General features: G+C 39.0%; 1 protein-coding gene across 3 annotated transcripts in view; it reads left to right on the top strand.

Moving 5' to 3' along the window:
- The first annotated feature begins 6681 nt into the window (after nucleotides 1-6681).
- The window catches only part of ANKRD42 (ankyrin repeat domain 42), a 61010-nt gene continuing 47294 nt past the window's right edge, over nucleotides 6682-20397 (top strand). For 2 of the 3 annotated variants that reach the window (XM_080815294.1, XM_080815296.1), the window contains exons 1-4: nucleotides 6682-7606; nucleotides 9441-9607; nucleotides 16386-16493; nucleotides 19941-20060. In XM_080815294.1, coding sequence (XP_080671420.1) covers nucleotides 7549-7606; nucleotides 9441-9607; nucleotides 16386-16493; nucleotides 19941-20060 — 453 coding nt within the window. In that variant the 5' untranslated portion in view covers nucleotides 6682-7548. Of the gene's footprint in view, nucleotides 7607-9440; nucleotides 9608-16385; nucleotides 16494-16796; nucleotides 16969-19940; nucleotides 20061-20397 lie in introns of those variants that run through there. The other variant, XM_080815295.1, reaches the window with a different exon arrangement.

A 20397-nucleotide genomic window follows, 5' to 3' on the forward strand; every position in this document is an offset into this window, starting at 1 on the left:
TATCAAGAGTATCCATAAAAGGAAGAGGATTAAGGAAAGCTCCTTGAGGAGCAAACATTAAACTCTTAAATGGGAGGGTGAGAAAGAAGTACTATTGAGGAAAAAAAAAAAAAACAAAACAAAACCCATAATGGTTTTAAAAAAAAAGGCAGTAAACAAAGCCAAGGAAATATGGTTTGATGAAATAACCCCTAAAAATTGACTGAAGAACAGGTGAGTATGGGTGTTAACACTAGTTGCAATGGGTTGTGTGGGTGAGCGGTGACAAAATTTTGAGCTACTCTTCATGAAATTTAACTGGAGATTTAACTGTAGTTAGAATGAGACAAAAAGATGTTTAACATACATGTTAAAAGGAGTTCAATGGAGAGACCTGTTGAAGAGAGATGACTGACAGACCAGAGATTTATCAACAGCACAAAAGGAATTAGCTTTGAAGTGGCAGAGGGGTAATACTTCCTCTGAGATGATCACAGGTACTTACAGTTGGAACTGAAAATCCAATTCCTACTTTTTCTTTGAGGTAGGAGGTTGGATACTGGGCAGTGATTTAGATGTGTGGCCCCCAAATTTCATTGCATTACCATCAGCAAATATTAAGAACAGATGGTCTCTGAAGGGTCTCATTTAGCAGACTCTGAGATCCCTCTACCATTTAGAAACATGAAAATAATGTCAATTATATCTGAACTTTAAAAACCCCTTGGTAACTTTAATGAATAGCTAGATCTGATAACTGATCTAGAAAACAACAATGACTTGTAGCCCCAAAAGATGGAAAATAGTCAACACATATCAGTGGGAACTAAAACTAGTAAGTAATCTACACTGTTAAGTGTAACAAGGAAAACCCAAGAAAGCCTCATGTAAGATGAAATATTATTTTTTGAAGTAACAGCTGAAGTTTGTGAGAACTAAAACATTTCCCAAAACCTGCAAATTTCATGGTTCGTACCCTCTATGTTCTGATTTTAACATAATCTGCTTACTTAAAACTTTGTTTTAACTTTACTGCTCTGGAAAATACTACAAAGTTATCTGTTACTTAGCTAAAAATAAGCTTCAGAAAAAAAAAAGACCTACCTATATAATAAAAATTCAGATTTTCAAGTAACAACTAAACCCAAAATAGACAACTCGTTTTGTTTTCCCAAACTTTGTTTACAACTTGTTTAGCAACTACTAAATGCTACAAGTTTATACAAAATATTCAGAAAAAATACATGGCATCTCACTGTGCTGGCAAGTGAAAAGTTTTTAGCAGACTAAAGAGGAGGTAATCTGGAGGTAGAAATGGAGTCAGGCTATTGTAAAAAAAAAAAGGGGGGGGTGAACTTCTGTAAAAGTAGGGTTTTCTCCTAATCCTATATGGAGTTGTGCAGGTGGGAAAGAGCAAGTTAAGCAAGAGCAAAAAAGCACCTGTGGGGTGAAAGTTTGGAGAGGTGTCCAACAAAAGGAGAGCAAGAATGCCTGGGAAGCAAGAGAAGAGAGTATCTAGCTATTTAGGCATAAGGAAGTTGGTACCACAACACATTTAATTGAATTTTTGGCCTGGGGTTGGCCCTGCTCCCTCCTCTGGAACTAAATGCAAAGAGCTGATTTATGGGGGATTTAGGCAGAGCCCTCTGAAAAACTGAGAGGTGGAACCGTAAGTTTCCTACTTACAAAGAGCTCCATTTCTCTAGAATGCCAAGATGCCCACTTCAGTGTGTTCTGGAATGGTTCACGTGAGACACTTCCTTCAGTCAATTCCTCACTTACCTTGACATCCTGTGCATCCGGGGTTTTTGTATCTTGACTCCCGAGTGTTACCAATGATTGGTAACTGCCAAACCAGTGCCAAACCCTGCCAAAACCAGTGTTTTTCTTAGCTTCTTAATCTTTCCTGACCCATGTACTCCTTAGAAGTACGTTCTTTTGCTTTATATAACAATACATGTTTTCCTGTGCTTCTGTATTTTTACCTAGAATTTTTGTAAAACAAAAAATACAGAAAATAGTCTCCTTTCACATTTTTCTTGTTCTATAAAGCACTGAGTTAATCTTCTAGATTCTTTGAAAAAAAATAAAAAAAAAAACTAAATGAGATTGCATATATATTGTCTTTTTTTCACTTTTTCTATGTTAATGTAGATCTCATTTCTACAACTGTGTAATATTTCATAGGCATGTAGCATAATTCAGCATTGTTTCACTGATGGATATTTAAGTGTCTAATTATTTACAACTATAACACTTTGCAATGACTATCCTACTACAACAGAACGTTATTTTGAAGATTTTACAACTGGATAGTTTCTGACTCAAGGGTAATGTATGTTTAGTTTCAACAGATACTGCCAAATTGTCCTTCCTGGGTCACTCCAATTTTATCTCACCAGCAGGGGCTTCAGACCTCTTTTAACACTCATTATCCACCTTTTAGTTTTTATCATAGTGCTGTGCAGAGCATTCCTAATGAGTTTCAGTAAATTTTGTTAATTTTTTCCCCCCCAAATTGAAGTACAGTTGACATACAACATTCATTAGTTTCAGGTGTACTTGCTTTTGGTATTTTTCATCACACTTTTTGCTCATTAGTTTTTCTAGAGTTACTCTTTCTCAGACTTGATAATAAACCTTGTCTACCTCTGGTCTAAACTTCATGGTAATATATCTTTTAAATGTTTATGTTTTCTCTGTGATCTCTGGGGCTTGTATTGCTTTGGAAGGACTTCCTAAGATATATAAATTTCTGTATTTTCTTCTAGCACTTTGATAGTATCTTTAACTCTGAAATTTTTGCACATGAAAATGAAGAGCTTACATTTCTCTATTTGAAATGCTACCGCTATAATAAGTGTATACATATATTTCTGAATTTTAGTTTGTTCCACTATTTGTCCACTCCTATTCCAGTTACCTCCCTGTTATACATACCCTAGCTTTGTAGTTCTGATGGGTATTTGGGTGAATTCTCATTCTTATTTTTAAAAAAACATTTTGGTTAATCTTGCACCTACATTCTTTGAGATAAAAAATCCTCTTGTGGGGCACCTGGGTGGCTCAGTGTTAAAGCCTCTGCCTTTGGCTCAGGTCATGGTTTCAGGGTCCTGGGATCAAGCCCCGCATCAGGCTCTCTGCTCGGCAGGGAGCCTGCTTCTCCCTCTCTGCCTACTTGTAATCTGTCAAATAAATAAATAAAATCTTAAAAAAAAAAAATCATCTTGTTGGGGCGCCTAGGTGGCTCAGTGGGTTAAGCCTCTGCCTTCGGCTCAGGTCATGGTTTCAGGGTCCTGGGACAGAGCCCCACATCAGGCTCTTTGCTCAGCAGGGAGCCTCCTTTCCCCTCCCCCTCTGCCTACTTACAATCTGTCAAATAAATAAATAAAATCTTTAAAAAAAAAAGTATGGCTTTTCTTAAAAAAAAAATCTTGTGTTTTTCCATTAAAAATTGTTAGAATTTTTAATTGAAATGCAGTAAATTTATAATCTGAGGAGACTCTTATCTTTAAACACTGAGCCTACTCACCTAGGACAAAGCATACCTTTCCATTTATTCTAATCTTCTGTAATATACATAAGTTTTACGGCTTTTTAATGTAGGTTTGGCTTATTTCTTGATAGATTTCTAGAATGTTTCACCATTGTTGGTGCTAATATGAGTTCTTTACATTTAAAAGTTAATTATATCGTTTATAAAAAATCATCTGTATGTTGCTGAGAGCTTACCATCTTTCTGACAATGCTGTCTTATTGATTTTCCAGGTAAACAATATCATTTATCTTAATTTCTTCCTTTCTAATTTCATACCTTATTTATCTCACTTATTACTACTATACTGGATCCAAAATTCTCAGAACAATGTTGAATTGTATGAATGACAGAAGATATAACCTGGATCATGAAATTAAGTTTGTTCATTGCTGGTTGATACCCTTCATCCAGTTAAGCAAGCTTCCTTTTGTTACTTAATATAAATTGTATTTTTAAAAAAAATCAGTAATAGATGTTAATTTCTTAAGTGTTTTTTCACTATCAAATAAAGTCATATAGTTTTTCTCCTTTATCTACTAATGTAGAAAATTTTCAGTACCTGTCTAATGTTGACCATCCTTGTACAGGTAAGATTAACCCAACTTGGTTATGACATTATTCTCTAAATGCACTGCTGGGTTCACAGTTTCCTTAGTTTTTTTTTTGCACGGATTCGTAAGTGAGACTGGCTATATTTTATTTTACTATCTTTTAGATCCTGCTATGGTTATGCTCCTTTCATAGTTGGGACACACTCCCATTCTTCTCTATGCTTTGTTCCTGGTGGCCTTCGTCAGGGATATATAGGGCATTCTTTCATGATTATGTTTATTAAGGTTTTCTAACTGTAGAGCCAATTCTTCGAAATCTGTACTTTCCTAGAAAATTGTCCAGGTCAATTTTCAAGATTATCCGTATAAGGCTATTCTAGATTCAATTCTAATTTTGGAAGTCCCTCTTATCTGTAATATGTTCCCTTTATTTCCAAATATCGTTTTCTTCCCTTTTCTTCTTTAGATTTGCTAAGTGTCTATTTACTGTTCTTTTCAAACAGAAGGCATTATTATCAATTTTATTTTCTATTTCATGAATATGTTATTTTTAATTCCTTTACGTTTATTTTGGGAGATTTTCTTTTTTCTGCTTCTCTGCTATTTTGGTTTTCTTTTCTGATCCTTCCTGCCATTTGTGCATCCTTTAAGAATGTGCTGACCCTCACTGAATTTATCCATATAGCAACAAATGAAACCTTTACCATTATTATGTAAGTGGCTACAAACTCTCTATTAATTTGGAGTCAGAGTGGGTTCCAATTTCCCACCTCCTATTATGTGATCTTGGCCAAATGTGAGCAGTTCCTTCATCTGTAAAAACAGAAATAATAGTACAGATTAAGTCTGAAACTATTTGCAAATCATTTAGCATAGAAACTGGCCCCTATTAAAATAACTCAATAGATGTCAAATAAGATAAAACACTTCAGTTGCTCTATTTCTAAAAATAAGCAGACTGGGATGACTAATCCCAAATTCCCTCCCAGCTGTAAAAAAAGATGATTTTCAGGGCGCCTGGGTGGCTCAGTGGGTTAAAGCCTCTGCCTTCAGCTCAGGTCATGATCCCAGGGTTCTGGGATTGAGCCCCACATCGGGCTCTCTGCTCAGCAGGGAGCCTGCTTCCCCCATCTCTTTGCCTGCCTCTCTGCCTACTTGTGATCTGTCAAATAAATAAATAAAATCTTAAAAAAAAATGATTTTCATTCTATCTTCATCCACGACAAACAACTGACCATCAAGCCATATGCTAACCCACAGCTACTAAGCCCTCCCCTCAAACAAAATATTCCAAATGTCAGGAACACCAAGAAATACAGTCCGACCTCCCAGAAGCTCAGAGTCCTTGGGGAGTCAGGGTGAAGATCAACTGTTAAATAGGTAATTTTAAAATAATGTGAAGAGTGGTCTAATAAAGGCTGTGGAAATTCAGAGACTTTGAGAAGTATGTCCAGCAAAAATCAAAGATCTAGGTTGGATACCTAATTCAGGTACTTAATACTTACTAGCTGTGAATCTTCAGGCATTAACTTTGGTGCTTTTTGTTTCTATCTGTAAAAAGGAAGAATAATATGGTTCCGATAGGTTATGTTAAGGATTAAATAACAAAACTAACAGAAAGTACTTAGTACAGTGTCAGACTCACAGGAACTCAGCAAATGGCAATTTTTAAGAAGGCTCCACGCCGAACCTGGGGCTGGAACTTACACCCTGAGATCAAGAGTCGCGTGCTCTACCAACTGAGCCACCCAAGGGCCTCGCGGCCCCTGGCCCCACCCGGGTATTTTCAATAAAGAGTGAATGGAAGAATATACGTTAATAAGGTTAGAGAAAAAGATTTGGGCCAAACTGTTGAAAGTGAACATTTTACATTAAAAGGAGCCTTGGATTTGGGAGTCAGGAACCCTGGGGCAGTCTTTTGACTACTGACCTGTGTTTATACTGGCTCCGTAACCTACCTGTTTGTCCTTAACGAATTACTGATACCTTGAATCGGCTAACCTACAAACCAGAGATAACACCTACCTTACAAAAATTATTTAGAATTAAGTACCAAGCAATTACCGAAGAGCCTGGCACTAATAAGCATTCAATAATGAAAGCGGCTGCAGCTGCTAACTTTTGCTTTGGGTCTTTCTCCACACCTGTGAAACGCTAAGGTAAGAACATATTTCCTCCAATGTTCCAGCGAGCACTGAGAAACTATACTGGGTTTGTCAAGGACGAAGAAAGGCCCCACCCGGCCCGCGCCACACAGGTCACCTACGCAAACTGCAGTCCTGGAACCTCCACCTGCTTCGTAGAGCCATGGAAAGCGCGACGGATGCTAGGCCATTAGAGAGAAAGGGCCTAGATAATTTGGATGTGAGGCCGTACGGAATTTCACAAAAACCGGTCCTTACCACCCTCCGACGTCTCTAGAGGCGAAACCTAGAAAAAGGTGGAGGGGAAGCCGGAAGTGACGCAAGGCGGTGAGGAACAGGAAATGACCGCAGCACGCCGGAAGTTTACCCGTTTCCAAGGCAGCTGCTCCAGCACACCCTCAGCTGGTTGGCTGGAGTCAGGAGGCTGGAAAGCAACTTGGAGGAGAGAGTACTAGCCCACTGCGGCCGCCGCCGGAGCGACTCGCGGGGAGTAGTAGCAGAAGACGGCGGCCGCCTCAGTAGCCACCGCGTGTGGAGGATAAACGGCCGACACGGCCAGCGCGGCAGCCAATTAAGGCAGAGAGTTAGGGAAGACCAGGACTGTAGTCCCAGCGAAGACAGGGAAAGAATCCGTGAAGACGGCGGCCACCTCTGTAGGGACTCTAGCAGAAGACTAAGTGAAGACATCGGTTTCTCCGGCAGTGACTCTAGAAGAGTCAGTGAAGACCTGGGCAGTGTCTCTCGGGAGAGAGTTACGGGAGACGGTGGGCGCCGTCACAGCAGCTCCTGGGAGAGAGTAAGGGGAGACCAAAGCTTCAGCAGCAGCGACGTGAATTTAAGTGAAGCCGGCAGCCACCAAACTAGTGACTGTGAGGGACTGGTCAGAGAAGACCGCGGCCTGTGCTTCAGTGATTCTTGGGAGGGTGTCAGAGTAGTCCCGGACCCCCAACCCAGCCACTCTGGGGAGAGAGGCAGCGACTACTGCAGACGCCCCCTCAGTGGCTCTTGGGAGGAAGGGAGTGTCGATGGCGGCCACAGCCTCAGTAATTCCTGGGAGGGAGTAAGTGAGGACCGCGGCTACGCGGCCAGCGACTCCTCCGGGGTGAGCGTCAGCGTAGACGCCAGCCGTTGCCTCCGTGGCTTCTGGGAGAGAGAACGTATAGACGAGGGCTTCCGCAGCAGGAACTCTTGGGAGAAAACCGGGGAGGATCGGGTACCCCGTCTTAGCGACGACGAAGGCAGCCGCTGCAGTGGCTCGTGGGTGACAGCAAGTGAAGACCGTCGCAGCAGCGGGGGCCTGGACTCGGGTCCTCCCCGGAGTCCGAGGGATCGCACCATGCCAGGGGTGTCCGATTCAGGCCCTTCCACCTCCTCTAGGGAGAGTGCAACCCCGTGTGAGTCAGACTACTTCGCTTGCCTTTGTCTCTGTCACTCTTTTTCTGATTTCATCCACATCTGCTTTGACCCTTTCTGGCAGTTTCCTTTCTCAGCTGTGACTCCCTTAATTGACCTATTTTAAGTGAGTCCCAAAGCTGTTCACCTGTTTCTCATTCTCCTTCACTCTAGCTTTCCGCTCATTCTTTCCACCTGCACTATTCCTGAGACTTCTAGTCCAGACTGACATAAATGCTTGTTAAATGTTAGACTCTTGGCTTCTCTGCAGCATTTGACCCTGTGGAGATGACTTTAGACTTACCTAGTTTTATTCCTTCCACTCTATTGACTCTCCCTTTCCCTTAGTTAACTTTTCTTCCATCCTCTCCTTAAATCCTGTTTTTTCCCTCTGGATAATGCCATCACTGGTGCTTTTTTCCCTGGTCGTGTGCTGTTATTGAGAACTGACTGGGAAACTTGTGGCTGTGAGATTCTTGTGCCATCTTGCTTTGAGCAAGCACTATTGATAACACCCTTAATGATTTAATTTTTTGAGGTTCAGTCATTTTCTGTGATACATTATAGCCCCCAAAGAAAAATACTCCCAAGCATTCGAGGCCAGGTGGTATGGTTTCTTATATCCTGTTAACTGTCTTAGCTTCTGCCTGTCAAGCACTTGTGATAATATTGAATAAGGAAAGGGTTAAGGTGTAGGCAGGGAAAGATGTTATCACAGTGCTTGGCACATGGTAGATGCTCAGAAAAGATTTTTGAGTAAAATGTGCAGCATTTTGTTAAGGAGTGCTACAGGATATGATACTAGCCCTCAAGAAATTAGCATTTGAGTTGTGGAGAAAGGACATATACATAGATAAATAGTAGTACAGATTGCATAGATTATCTACCAAAAATTCAAAAACAATTTGAGGTCAGGAATCATGCCTTTTTGTTCAGGATATACTTTGATTAAACTGTCTACTTCTTTCTCCTCCAACAACTGTTCGTGCTTAGATACTTTCGTTGCTTCTGGCTTAAGGTACACTTTAAAATATTTCACAGTCACAACGTAGTCTTGATGTTTGGAACATTAAATTGTAAAATATAAGACCACTGGAGTGTTATGAAGTAAACATTGTGACCTGCCATTCCTTTCTTAGTGTAGTACATATGAGAAGGATAAGAAAAATAGATTGTAGAATATATCAGCCTATGCGAGATAGGGCTCTGGTAAAATCACTGGAGAGTAGGCCTCTCTTGTGGAGAATGCACTGGGTGTAATTCAGAGTGGTTACTTTCCCCCTTTCCCTGCCAAGGACATGAAGTGATTCTTCTTTTCACAGTGATAACCTGGTGGGATTTACCCTGGTGGGGTAAAATCTATGAAAATGTGGGGGCCTTCTAAGACTGTAGCCCCAGAGAGTTTCTCACTCATAGGCTAATACTTGCCCAGCCTCTAGCAGTTTGTCAAAATTACCATTTCAGTTCTTCTAAGTTTATGGCTCCAGTGGCTTTTGCTCCAGGTAAGCTGAACTTGTTTGTGTTTCTCTGTATTTGCGTGTCTCTCCAGACTCAGGGAGACAATTGGCTCTGAGACCTCAGTTCTCTGACGAGTCCAAGAAAAGTTGTTGATTTTCCTTTTGTCCAGCTTTTTCTTTACCTATGGGAGTGATAAATTCTGTGCTGTTTATGTGTTAGCGTTGAAATGGAAGTGTGATTGAAATGTTACTCACAAACATCTTCGTAGTAAATTGTTTGGAAAACCAAAGTGATTTTGTGCTTTCTGTTGAATCATTGCTTTAGTCTTTTTTTTTTTTTTTAAGTTTTGTAATATACATTAAACAATTTGATTTTCAGTGGGTGCCCGGAAGAAGGTGCATTTTGGTAACATACATGATGCTGTACGGGCTGGAGACGTAAAGCAGCTTTCAGATATAATAGAACGAGGAGCCAGCATAAATGAAGTAGACATTCTCCATAAGTTTACCCCTTTACATTGGGCAGCACATTCTGGAAGTTTGGAGGTAAGAAGCTGTATAAATTATTAAACTGAAGTAAGTTTGCAACTGTTAGCAAGTTTGAAATTTAGCAAATAGGACTGAGACTTTATGCTAGGCACTGGAAATATTTTTTCTTTTCATTTCATTGTAATATTTGTTGTTCTGGTTACTGTGCCTTTGTAACAAATTGTCTCAAAAGGTAGTGGCATGAAATGACCATTGGTGCTCAGGAGTAAATTAGGAGTTTGGATCTCGGGGACAGCTTGTCCTGTTTCTTGATATGTGGGGCTTCAGCTAGAAGATTTAAATGCTGAGTCTGGAATCTTCTGAAGGCTTGTTCATGGAGGTGTCTGGTAGAAGATGCTAGCTATACCCTGGTCACCTTAATTCCTCTCCATGTGGGTTTTTATGTGAAGTCTCTCTACCTGGGCTTGTTTGTGATGTCTCACAATGTAGTTACTGTGTTCCAAAGGCAAGAATAGAGGGTAACTTATAGAGGGTAGCATGTGAATATCCAGTTCTGTCAATTCTAACATTTTTCCTATAGTTATTTTAGATTTTTAAAAAAGAGATGGAATATTAAGTTGCATTTGAAGTCCCTTAGCACCCCCTCAGGTGCCATTCCTCTCCTCCCAACTCATATGTTGTTATTACATATGATTATAGCATTGTGTTTAATGACATTTTATATAAATGACATCATACTATGTGTATCATCTTGTAGCTTTTTGTATTCAATGATGTGTTTTTGAGTCTTAACTATGTGGTTACATTTATGTACTTCATTTCTTTAAGACATGTTACAATACCATCTACTTAGATTAATACAAGAATTTATCCACTTTTTGATTGATGGCTATTTAGTTGGTTTCCATTTTCAGCTAGTACAGGCAGTGCTTAGTGAATATTTTTATGCAGACTTTTTCTTGGGTTGTGTGCAAAGCCACCTGGACTTTTTCCTCATGATTCAAGATTGTGCGGAGCTTATTTTCGGGACTACAGCCTGTAGGCTGCAGTGGGTCTGTTCAGTACAAAGTCTCTTATTGCCCCTGACACACAGAGACTGCTTTCTATGAATATGGTTTCTCTGTGTGATTTCCTGTTTGGGCTTCTCTGCTTCTTGGAACCAAATCTGGTGCTGAGGATTATATTAAATAGCTTGAACTTTATCCTGTAGGGGATAGAGTCATGGACTTAAGGAAGGTTTCAAGTAATATCGGATATTAGTTTGAGAGCGATAACTTTATACTCTCCACCAGTTTGTGTGCCCTGCTTGAACTGTTGTAAACAAGGATTTTTGCTTTGGCCTTTTAGTGGCTCCCTTTCACCTAGGAGAAATGTGCCTTGACAGTTCTTTGTGAGTTTATAACCCTGGGTGGGTATTTTTTTCTTTTTCCTTCCACATCCCTTCTGGATCCCACTTTGGTGGATTTCCCTCTGTTCTCTGGCTTCAGATGTCAGTCCTAGTTTCATCAAAGATGGGGTGTTCTTCCTGCTTATCTTGCTTTTTTTTTTTTTTTAATGATTACTAAGAGAGGAAGGAGTAGTGATCTTATTCTGCCATAATCAAATAGGATGGGGTTTCCTCTCTTTCCTGGTATCCTTCATCCTTTCTGATTACTCTCGGTCTTTTTTGATTAACATCCTCTGCCTGCTCTACAAATAGAGGCATTTTTTTATTCCTCTGCTAATGACCTTTTCTCTCCTACTTTATATCCTTTCTTTAGGTCGTCTTTTAGAGTTCCTTGGCTTTACTGCTACTACAGAATAATTCATTGGTTTGCTTTTTCTCTTGAACTCTGGCTTATGTATCAGGGGCTTGATCAACACCTCAGGCATATCTGATAGGATCTCACATTGGTCTAAAACTAAACCAGTATCCTTTTCCCTCCCTTTCTTAGTTTTCTAGGCTAATGACTTTGCATCATTATTGACTTGTCTCCATTTTTTCCAGAAGCAAACACAGTATTGTATTACATCTTTCACATTTTGAAGTTAACTTTGGAAATACAATAGTATTTCATGTATGTGGATGGGAATCAATATTTGAATATTTATTCATGGTCACAAAATAATTAAAATTATTCAAAATTAAAATGAATCTTTGTAAATAAATGTACTGTAATTATAGTCTCAAAAACACAGATATTTATAGTTTTATTTAAATTTCATAAAATTTATTTTTATCCTGAACTTTGGAGTTGAATTGTTTCCCAAACATATTGTGAATTAGGCAAAACTTTAATTCAGTTAACACATTTTTATGAGTGTTTGTGTGTAAAAAATTGTTTTTAAGGATTTTACTTATTTATTTATTTGACTAAGAGGGAGAGAGTACAAGCAGGGGGAACACCAGAGGGGGACGGAGAAGCAGTCTCCCTGCTGAGCAGGGAGACTGATATTGGGCTCTATCTCGGGACCCTGGGATCATGACCTGGGCTTAAGGCAGATGGTTAACTGACTGAGCCACCAAATGGCTCACCACTGAAGATTTTATTTTGTTTTTTTTTTTTTTAATAATCTCTACACCCAACATTGGGCTTGCACTCACAACTTGGAGTCACATGCTCCACTGACTGAGCCAGGCTGGCACCCATATATATATTTTTTCATAAGTGTACTCTTTAATCCCCATCACCTGTTTCAGCCACTCTCTGCCTACTGCTTCTCTGATAACTATCATTTTGTTCTCTATAGTTAAGAGTCTGTTTCTTGGTTTGTCTTTTTTTCCTTTGCTCATTTGTTTTGTTTCTTAAATTACAAATAAAAGGTAGATCATATGGTATTTATCTTTCTCTTATTTCTCTTTGTCTATATTTTCTATTGGATGAGTCATTGTCATCATGCTTTAATTCTTTAAATGTAAATTCTTTCAAAAATAGTTTCAGTTCTCTGGAGCTATTTATAATAGCTGCTTTGAAGTCACACTAAGTCCAACATCTGGGCCCTCTCAGAAATAGTTTCTATTGATTGTTGTCTCCCCCCACTCCCATGTATGGGTCACACATTCTTTGTATAATTATAATCTCATAATTTTTTAGTTTGCCTAGACATTTTGAAAACTGTACATTTTAGATTATCTATTGTAGCAGCTTTGAATTCTGATCCTATTCACTGCATCCCTCCCAGATGTGCTTATTACTATGTATTTGCTTGTTGACTTGCTTGGACTGATTGTGTGGAGTCTGTTTCCCCACAATATGTAGTCACTACTCAGTTTTTTTTAATTTGTTTGTTTTGGTTTTTAAAAATTCTTGTTAGTATTTTTAAGTCTGGCTAGGGGTCACTGTTGGGTCAGTGATTGATCAGAGGTTGTGCTTGAATACCTTTACCTAGTAAGGATTCATCTTTTGCTGAGTCTGTGTGTGGCTTGGAGAATGTTTGCAAAGTCCAAACAGTTTACAGGTTAACTTGATGTTATGCCCAAGTTTTCGAGTCCGAGAGACCACCAAGCAGCCAACACCGATGCAATCACACGAGGGTTTATTTGACAAGCTTAAGCTTGGGCCCAAGTATACCCGATACAGTGGAGTAGGGACTTGGACCCCGAACCGGATTACAGTCAGCTTTTAAAGGCAGAGTGGGGGTGGACTCGGCAGTAGATAATTGGGCCACGACTGCTGGCTCAGCAGTAGGTGAGGACAAAGGGGATGTTCAGAAGGCCTATCAGGGTAAAAAAGACTGTCAGGATATTGGAGGCCTGGTTATTATCAAGTCAAGGCCATTTCTCCCTCTGATGAGGCACTAACATGACGACAATTGGGAGTTCCCTGGTGGAATGTCACATTTCTCCTATCAAGCGTTCTTGTTAGTGAGATTTATGTTTAACTTTGTTTCCATTTTCTTCCGCTTCAGCCTCCTTCAGTTTTATGGAGGGGAGGGCGATGTTAGGGCTAGACTCGAGGTGGGTACAGCCTTGTTTTTCTTGGCCTCCACACTTGACTTTCCTTTTTTTTTTTTTTTTTTTTTTTTGTTGTCGTTGTTGTTGTTTTTTCCCAAATGTGTTTGCAAGGCCTTAGGTTTAGCCAGGAATGTCTAGCCAACTTGGGCTCTCTTCAGTGTTTCCTGAATTTAAGCAGGTTTGTACATGTGCATGGCCTTGTAGATGACAAGGGTTAAGGGGAATCTTAGCAAGGCCCACTTGTTGTCTCATTTCTTGGCTTCTGTCCATTAATTTTCTGGGTGGTCTTTAGTTGTTTATCTTCACCAGTATTGTGACTTCAGGTGAGCCCTGATGTTGGCTTTCCCAGGTTTTTGGCACCTAAGGTTGGAATTGTTTTTGACTTTGTGCGTGGGCATGGAGTCTTCATTCCTTCCAGCATGGCAATGGAGTGGTCCAGCTGGGTAGAACTTCTGCACCATGTAGCTCAGGTTAGGGATAGTTGTAGTCCCAGGCTTTCTGCTGCTGACTCCACCTGTTCTTACTGAGATTAAGAACATTTTCTTGAGTTAATGCTGCTTATTTTGTTTAGTGCCTCTGACAAATTCTCAGAGTCTTTACATTGTTGTTTTTGACAACTTTGTCTCTCTCTCTTTTTTTTTTTTTTTTGGGAAGATTGTATTTATTTATTTGAGAGAGAGCGTGTACGCACACACACACGAGTGGGAGGAGGGGCAGAGGGAGAGGGACAAGCAGAATCCCTGCTGAGGGTGGAGCCTGACTCGGGGCTCGATCCCAGGACCCTGAGATCGTGCATGACCTGAGCCAAAGTCAGATGCTTAATTGACTGAGCCACTGAGGAGCCCCTACTTTGTCTAGTTTTATCATTGCTTCTTTGGGGGAATTTTTCAAGCTCCTCACTTAGCCATTTCTGGTTCTTAGCCACATCAGTAAGGTTGATCAGTTGATTTAAAAAAAAAAAAGATTTTATTTATTTGAGAGAGAGAGAGAGCGCACGCGTACAAGTGGCAGGGAGTTGGGGGTGGAGCAGAGGGAAAGAGAGAAGCAGGCTTTCCGCTGAGCAGGGAGCCCGATGTGGGACTTGATCCCAGGACCCTGAGATCATGATCTGAGCTGAAGGCAGACATTAACTGACTGAGCCACCTGGGTGCCCTGATCAGTAGACTTTTGACAAAGATGCAAATGAGGTCTAATGGAGAACAGGTAGTGTTTTCATTAAATGGTACTGGCACAATGGAATAGTCATATGTGAGAAAATTATATATTTGGCACCTTATGTAAGAATGTATTCAAAACAGATCATAAACAAATGCAACACTTAATGTTCTAAAGCTTCTAGAAGAAAACATTAGAGAAAAATCTTTGCAAATCACATCTCTAAGAATTTGTAACCAGAACATATGAAACTCTAATAGTTCCATAGTAAGAAATAAAAAAACTCAATTTAAAAAATGGGCAGATGGGGTGCCTGGGTGGCTCAGTGGGTTGAAGCCTCTGCCTTTGGCTCGGGTCATGATCTCAGGATCCTGGGATCAAGCTCCTCATTGGGCTCTCTGCTCAGCAGGAAGCCTGCTCCCTCCCCCTCGCCTATCTCTCTGCCTACTTGTGATCTCTCTTTCTGTCAAATAAATAAATAAAATCTTAAAAAAAAAAGGTCAAATGACTTTGACACTTTGAAGGAACATGTGGATGACAATCAAGCACATGAAAAGGTATTCAACATCATTAGCCATTAAGGTAATGTAAACTAAAAACACAATCAGATGCCAATACATTCCTATTAGAATGGCAAAACAAAAACCAAAAAGTGATACTACCAATATTGGCAAGAATATGAAGCAACTGCAACTCGTATATACTGCTAGTAGAAATGTAAAATGGTATAGCTACTTTGGAAAAGAGTGTGGCTGTTTCTTATAAAATTGAACATATACTTACCTATGTTCTGGTAATCCTACCTACATATTTACCCAGGAGAAATAGAAAACTTGTTACATGAATGTTTCCAGTGGTTTTTATTTTCCTGTAACTGAATAATGTTAGCATGTAGTAGTCTCTCCATAAATATTTGTTGATAAATGGGTGACTTACTGTGATTAGTAGTGATACTGAGCTTCTTTTAAATCTTTTTATTTTCTTGGCCACTTATCTCTGTGACAGGCCAATGGTAACTAAATGTTTAGCCTTTCAACAAATGATAATGGCTATGACTGATATGACAGTATATACTAAAGACACAACCAATTCTTTAAAAAGAAACTTCTTGAAGATAGAATCCCCAAACTTGAACATATAAAGACAGTAACATCATATGTGGCACAGAACTCTAGTACTGTATTCTGTTGAGATTTACATTAATTAAAATATTAAATGAAGATGCATTTGACTCTCCCCCCCTTTTTTTTTGTAAGCCACTTTTTTTTCCTTTTTTAGCAAGTATCACCAAAATAACAGTGTTTGCTCTGATACAGAAGCATCCGGGCTCATTTGAAGATTTGTGGCAGAGGTTGCAAATTGGCAGCTTTTGAGTGAATATGACTCACAGATGTGTTTTGTTTGGCTTACACAGTATGGGTGAAATATAAGATTTGGATTTGCATTTCACTTACAGTAACAACTGGCTGGGATTAAGTAGCATTTATACCTTATGGACAAGGAATGGGATCTCCAGTTTGCCACAGCTCCCACTGTTCCCTATTGTTGACCCAATAATAAGGCCAAGTGGGGTTTACCATATCATTGTTCTTATGCTTTTGTTTTTCTTAAAACTAGCCCCCTCATTTACTTATGATGCTTCCCAGGCTATGGTATTTCATGATAATAGACTAAATTTCAAAGATCTAAAGATGTTCAAAAAAATCTGCCTTATAACTTTTTAACATGGTTATTTTCTTAATTTAGTGTCTTCATTGGCTCCTCTGGCATGGAGCTGATATCACACAAGTAACCATGAGAGGTTGGACAGCAGCTCACATAGCTGCAATCAGAGGTCAGGATGCTTGTATGCAGGTAATAATAATTTTGATTACTTTAAAAAAATCAGTACATTTAATAACTTTAGCTTAATTTTGTTGGGTTATTGTTTTTATTCTAATAATATGACCCATAGATTTAGTTCTTTGTCCTAAACAAGTACTTACTGAATTCCACGGCTCAGATCTTTGGTACCAAATACAGTTTAAACAAATTGTGTAAGACTGGGATCCTTTTATCTTTGAAGTAATTGGCTATCTGATAGGTCGTTTTTTTTTTTTTTTTTTTTTTTTTTTTTAAAGATTTTGTTTATTTATTTGACAGACAGAGATCACAAGTAGGCAGAGAGGCAGGCAGAGGGAGAGGAGGAAGCAGGCTCCCCGCTGAGCAGAGAGCCCCATATGGGACTCGATCCCAGGACCCTGGGATCATGACCTGAGCCGAAGGCAGAGGCTTTAACCCACTGAGCCACCCAGGCGCCCTGATAGGTCGTTTTAAAGGAATGTCTCAGGTATGTCCAGATTATCTCCTTAATAGCCTCTCATGCCTAAAATTTCTTATTTAATGTATTTCCTGGCCAGAATTTCACATTAATATGTGCAGGGTCTAGCTTATTAGATTAACTAGATATAATCAATGTACTGAAGTAGACTGGAATTTGGAGGAATACAAAATTGTATAAGCAAACAGTTCCTGCCTCTAAAAAGCCTGAGATTCTACTTGGAATGAGAGGTTCTCTACTCAGTGAGTTACAAAACAGTACAAAGTACAGTCTATGATTAAGGTTTTAATGATTAGAAGGAGATAGAGAAATCATTAATGGAGACAATAAAAATTCAATTAAGTTGAAAAGAACAGGTTGATTTCAGAAAGTAAGGAGCAATGAAAAATGATTATTATTTTTTATGTGTGAATTATAGTTTCCCATTTATCACTTCATTTAATACAGTAATCTTAGGAGTTCCCCTTTTTATAGATAAAGAATCAGATTCTGAAAGTTAAATACCCTGCCTAAGTAAGTGACAAAACCAGAACTTGAACCTAGGTTTTATTCTATGAATCTCTATGCTCTAATTCTATGTGTAGTACTTAAATTGGAAAAATTAGGTGTGTTCAAGGGGTAAACTATTGTATGAGCTTGACTAAGTTGTAGATGTTTTGTTGTTGTATACTGTTATGAATTAAGTTTGGATAGCCAGGTATGTAAAATGTCTTAGAAGTAGAATTAAGATTCATTTGTGTAAGAGAGTTTTTATATGTGTACTAATATATACTCTTACATATACATATAACACACATGCATACTTATGCATACATACACATGCACATTAACAGAGGACTGAAGTAATGAAAGCAGTATTTCAGGAAATTATTCTAACAAGATGTATCTGGGCTTACCTAGGATGAGGAGACAGTTTGGAGGGAAGAAGACCAGTTAGAGACTTTTGGTGTCATCACTACCCACAGAGGTAGAAATTAGGTGGTGGCAGTGGGAAAGAAAGAAAAGGATAGAAGCCATCTTGAAAAGCAGGTGTTGACATAATAGAGTGAAAATTTTAAAGTTTTGAGGCAGTATGACAGATAATAATGACACTACAGATAGGGAAATCTAAAAAGCAAGGGAGATATGGAAGCAAAAATGTTGAATTCATTTTGGTACATGTTGTTTAGGGGGCTTATAGGACATTTGGGTGCAGAAGGTCCAGGCAGTTGAAAAGGTGCTGGAGACAAAAATTTCGGGAGTGATAATATATAGAAAAGAGAATAGAGTATTGAAGATTGAATGTTGAAGAATGTTACTAGTAATGATGGTAGGAAGCAGAGAAATGAGTAAAGAATTCGGAGGAGGAAGTCAGATAGAGAGCCAGGATGCACTGGACTGTGCAAATGAGGGAAGAATAGTTAGGCCGAGTGTCAGAGTTACAGGATGTAAGGAAATGCCAGTGGACTTGAGAGTCACTATAGGGTGAGGTTTCCTGAATTTCCATGCAGTGGTAGGGATGGCACCTTGTTTGCAGGTTGATTTGGAGTTGAGGCATTGAGGTATTAATTTGAGAAGTAGGCAGTGAAAAAGGAAATAAAATAGTAACTTCAGGGGATATCGGGGTCTTAGAAAGCTTTACTTGATGCTTTCCTTCCTCTAAGCAATCAAACCATTCCCATAGCCCTGACTGTCCTTGTCTCCCTCAAAGGGATCTTTTCATTCTCAGAGATTTTGTGGTACTTTTTTTGTACTATACTGTGTGGTTGTTGATTATCAAGGACTGCTTTGTATAATTGATTATCATTGTCTCTACATATGTCCTAATTCTCTAAGTTGACATGTCTTCATATTCCTTGTAGTGATTTTTAAAGTGCAGTAAATATTCAGTGTGTGCTTTGTGATGATTATTGACTGGCTTGTTAATTATGAAGACTATTCTTAAAGCTTTTGATATGAGTTATGATGGAGTCCTTTGCTAAGATACTGGTAAATACAGACTGGTTAAAAAAGGTTTAAGGGAGGGGTGCCTGGATGGCTCAGTGGGTTAAGCCTCTGCCTTTGGCTCAGGTCATGGTCTCAGGGTCCTGGGCTTGAGCCCTGCATCTGGCTCTTTGCTCAGTGGGGAGCCTGCTTCCCCCTCCAACCCCCGCCTGCCTCTCAGCCTACTTGAGATCTGTCAAATAAATAAATAAAATCTTTTTTAAAAAAAGGTCTGAAGGGGTGCCTGGGTGGCTCAGTTGGTTGAGCAACTGCCTTCGGCTCAGGTCATGATCTCGGACTTCCAGGATCGAATCCCGCATCGGGCTCCCAGCTCCTTGGGGAGTCTGCTTCTCCCTCTGACCTTCTCCTCTCTCATGCTCTCTCTCACTCATTCTCCCTCAAATAAATAAATAAAATCTTTAAAAAAAAAAAAAAAAGAAGGTCTGAGGGAGTAAAACTAAAAAATATTAACTAGTAATTCTTTTAAACAGGTTATTCGGTATATTACATAGAGGGCTGTGTTTATGATATAATCCTTATACAGAAACTAGGCTGATTGAAAATTCAGATGAAATCTCCTCAGATGCAGTTAGAAATTTGATTCAGAGCTAGAATGAGTTACTTTAATAACGAAATCCTCCTACAGTATATTCAAAACCTAGTTAATAAAAGATTCTGCTTTTGAAATAGTGACCGTTTACTTTTCAGTTTATTAGTTTATTATTAAAGTATTTAGCTTAGTGGTTATTAATCTCTGTGTACCTTATAAATCGTATGTACATGTTGAAATCAGAATGTGAAATCTGGTATTACAAATATCTCCTAGGCAAGGTTTAAAAAGATCTCAAGCATTTTCTTAAGATTATTTAAGAATTTCTCATACTTTATCTATGGCACATGTATAAGAACTTACATAATAATGTAGCCATAGGTTGATAAATTGCTTGCCTATTACACATCTGCATTCATGATTTAACATATATATTTATGTACATTCACTGTTATTTCTCTATTTTTAGGCTCTCATAATCAACGGGGCAAATCTGGCATCTCAAGATGATCGTGGATGTACTCCTTTACACCTTGCTGCAACACATGGACATTCTTTCACTTTACAAATAATGCTCCGAAGTGGAGTGGTGAGAGATTCCTGATAATATGCAAGAATGTGTGATCATATAGATGGAATAGCGTTTAGTAGCCTAGTTATCTCTTCCTGACTTCTTAAATACTTTTATGATCAAAGTAATTTGATCTCTCTCTTTAGCTTTTCTGTCTTTAAACATAGGGGCAATAATTTAGATAAAGCTTCAAAAAATCCCAGTTTAGCAGTACAAAGGATTTCAGAGGCTGGGGGTTCTTCATGTCGGTTCAGAGTTTAACTGGGAAGATTCTGAAGCTTCCAAACTCATTTCAGCCAGTGATTATATATCTTTCTGAATTCTGTATGTTTACCTATTTCTTTGTAACTTATTT

This window comes from Martes martes (assembly GCF_963455335.1).
Source record: "Martes martes genome assembly, chromosome: 10".
Lineage (NCBI taxonomy): Eukaryota > Metazoa > Chordata > Mammalia > Carnivora > Mustelidae > Martes > Martes martes.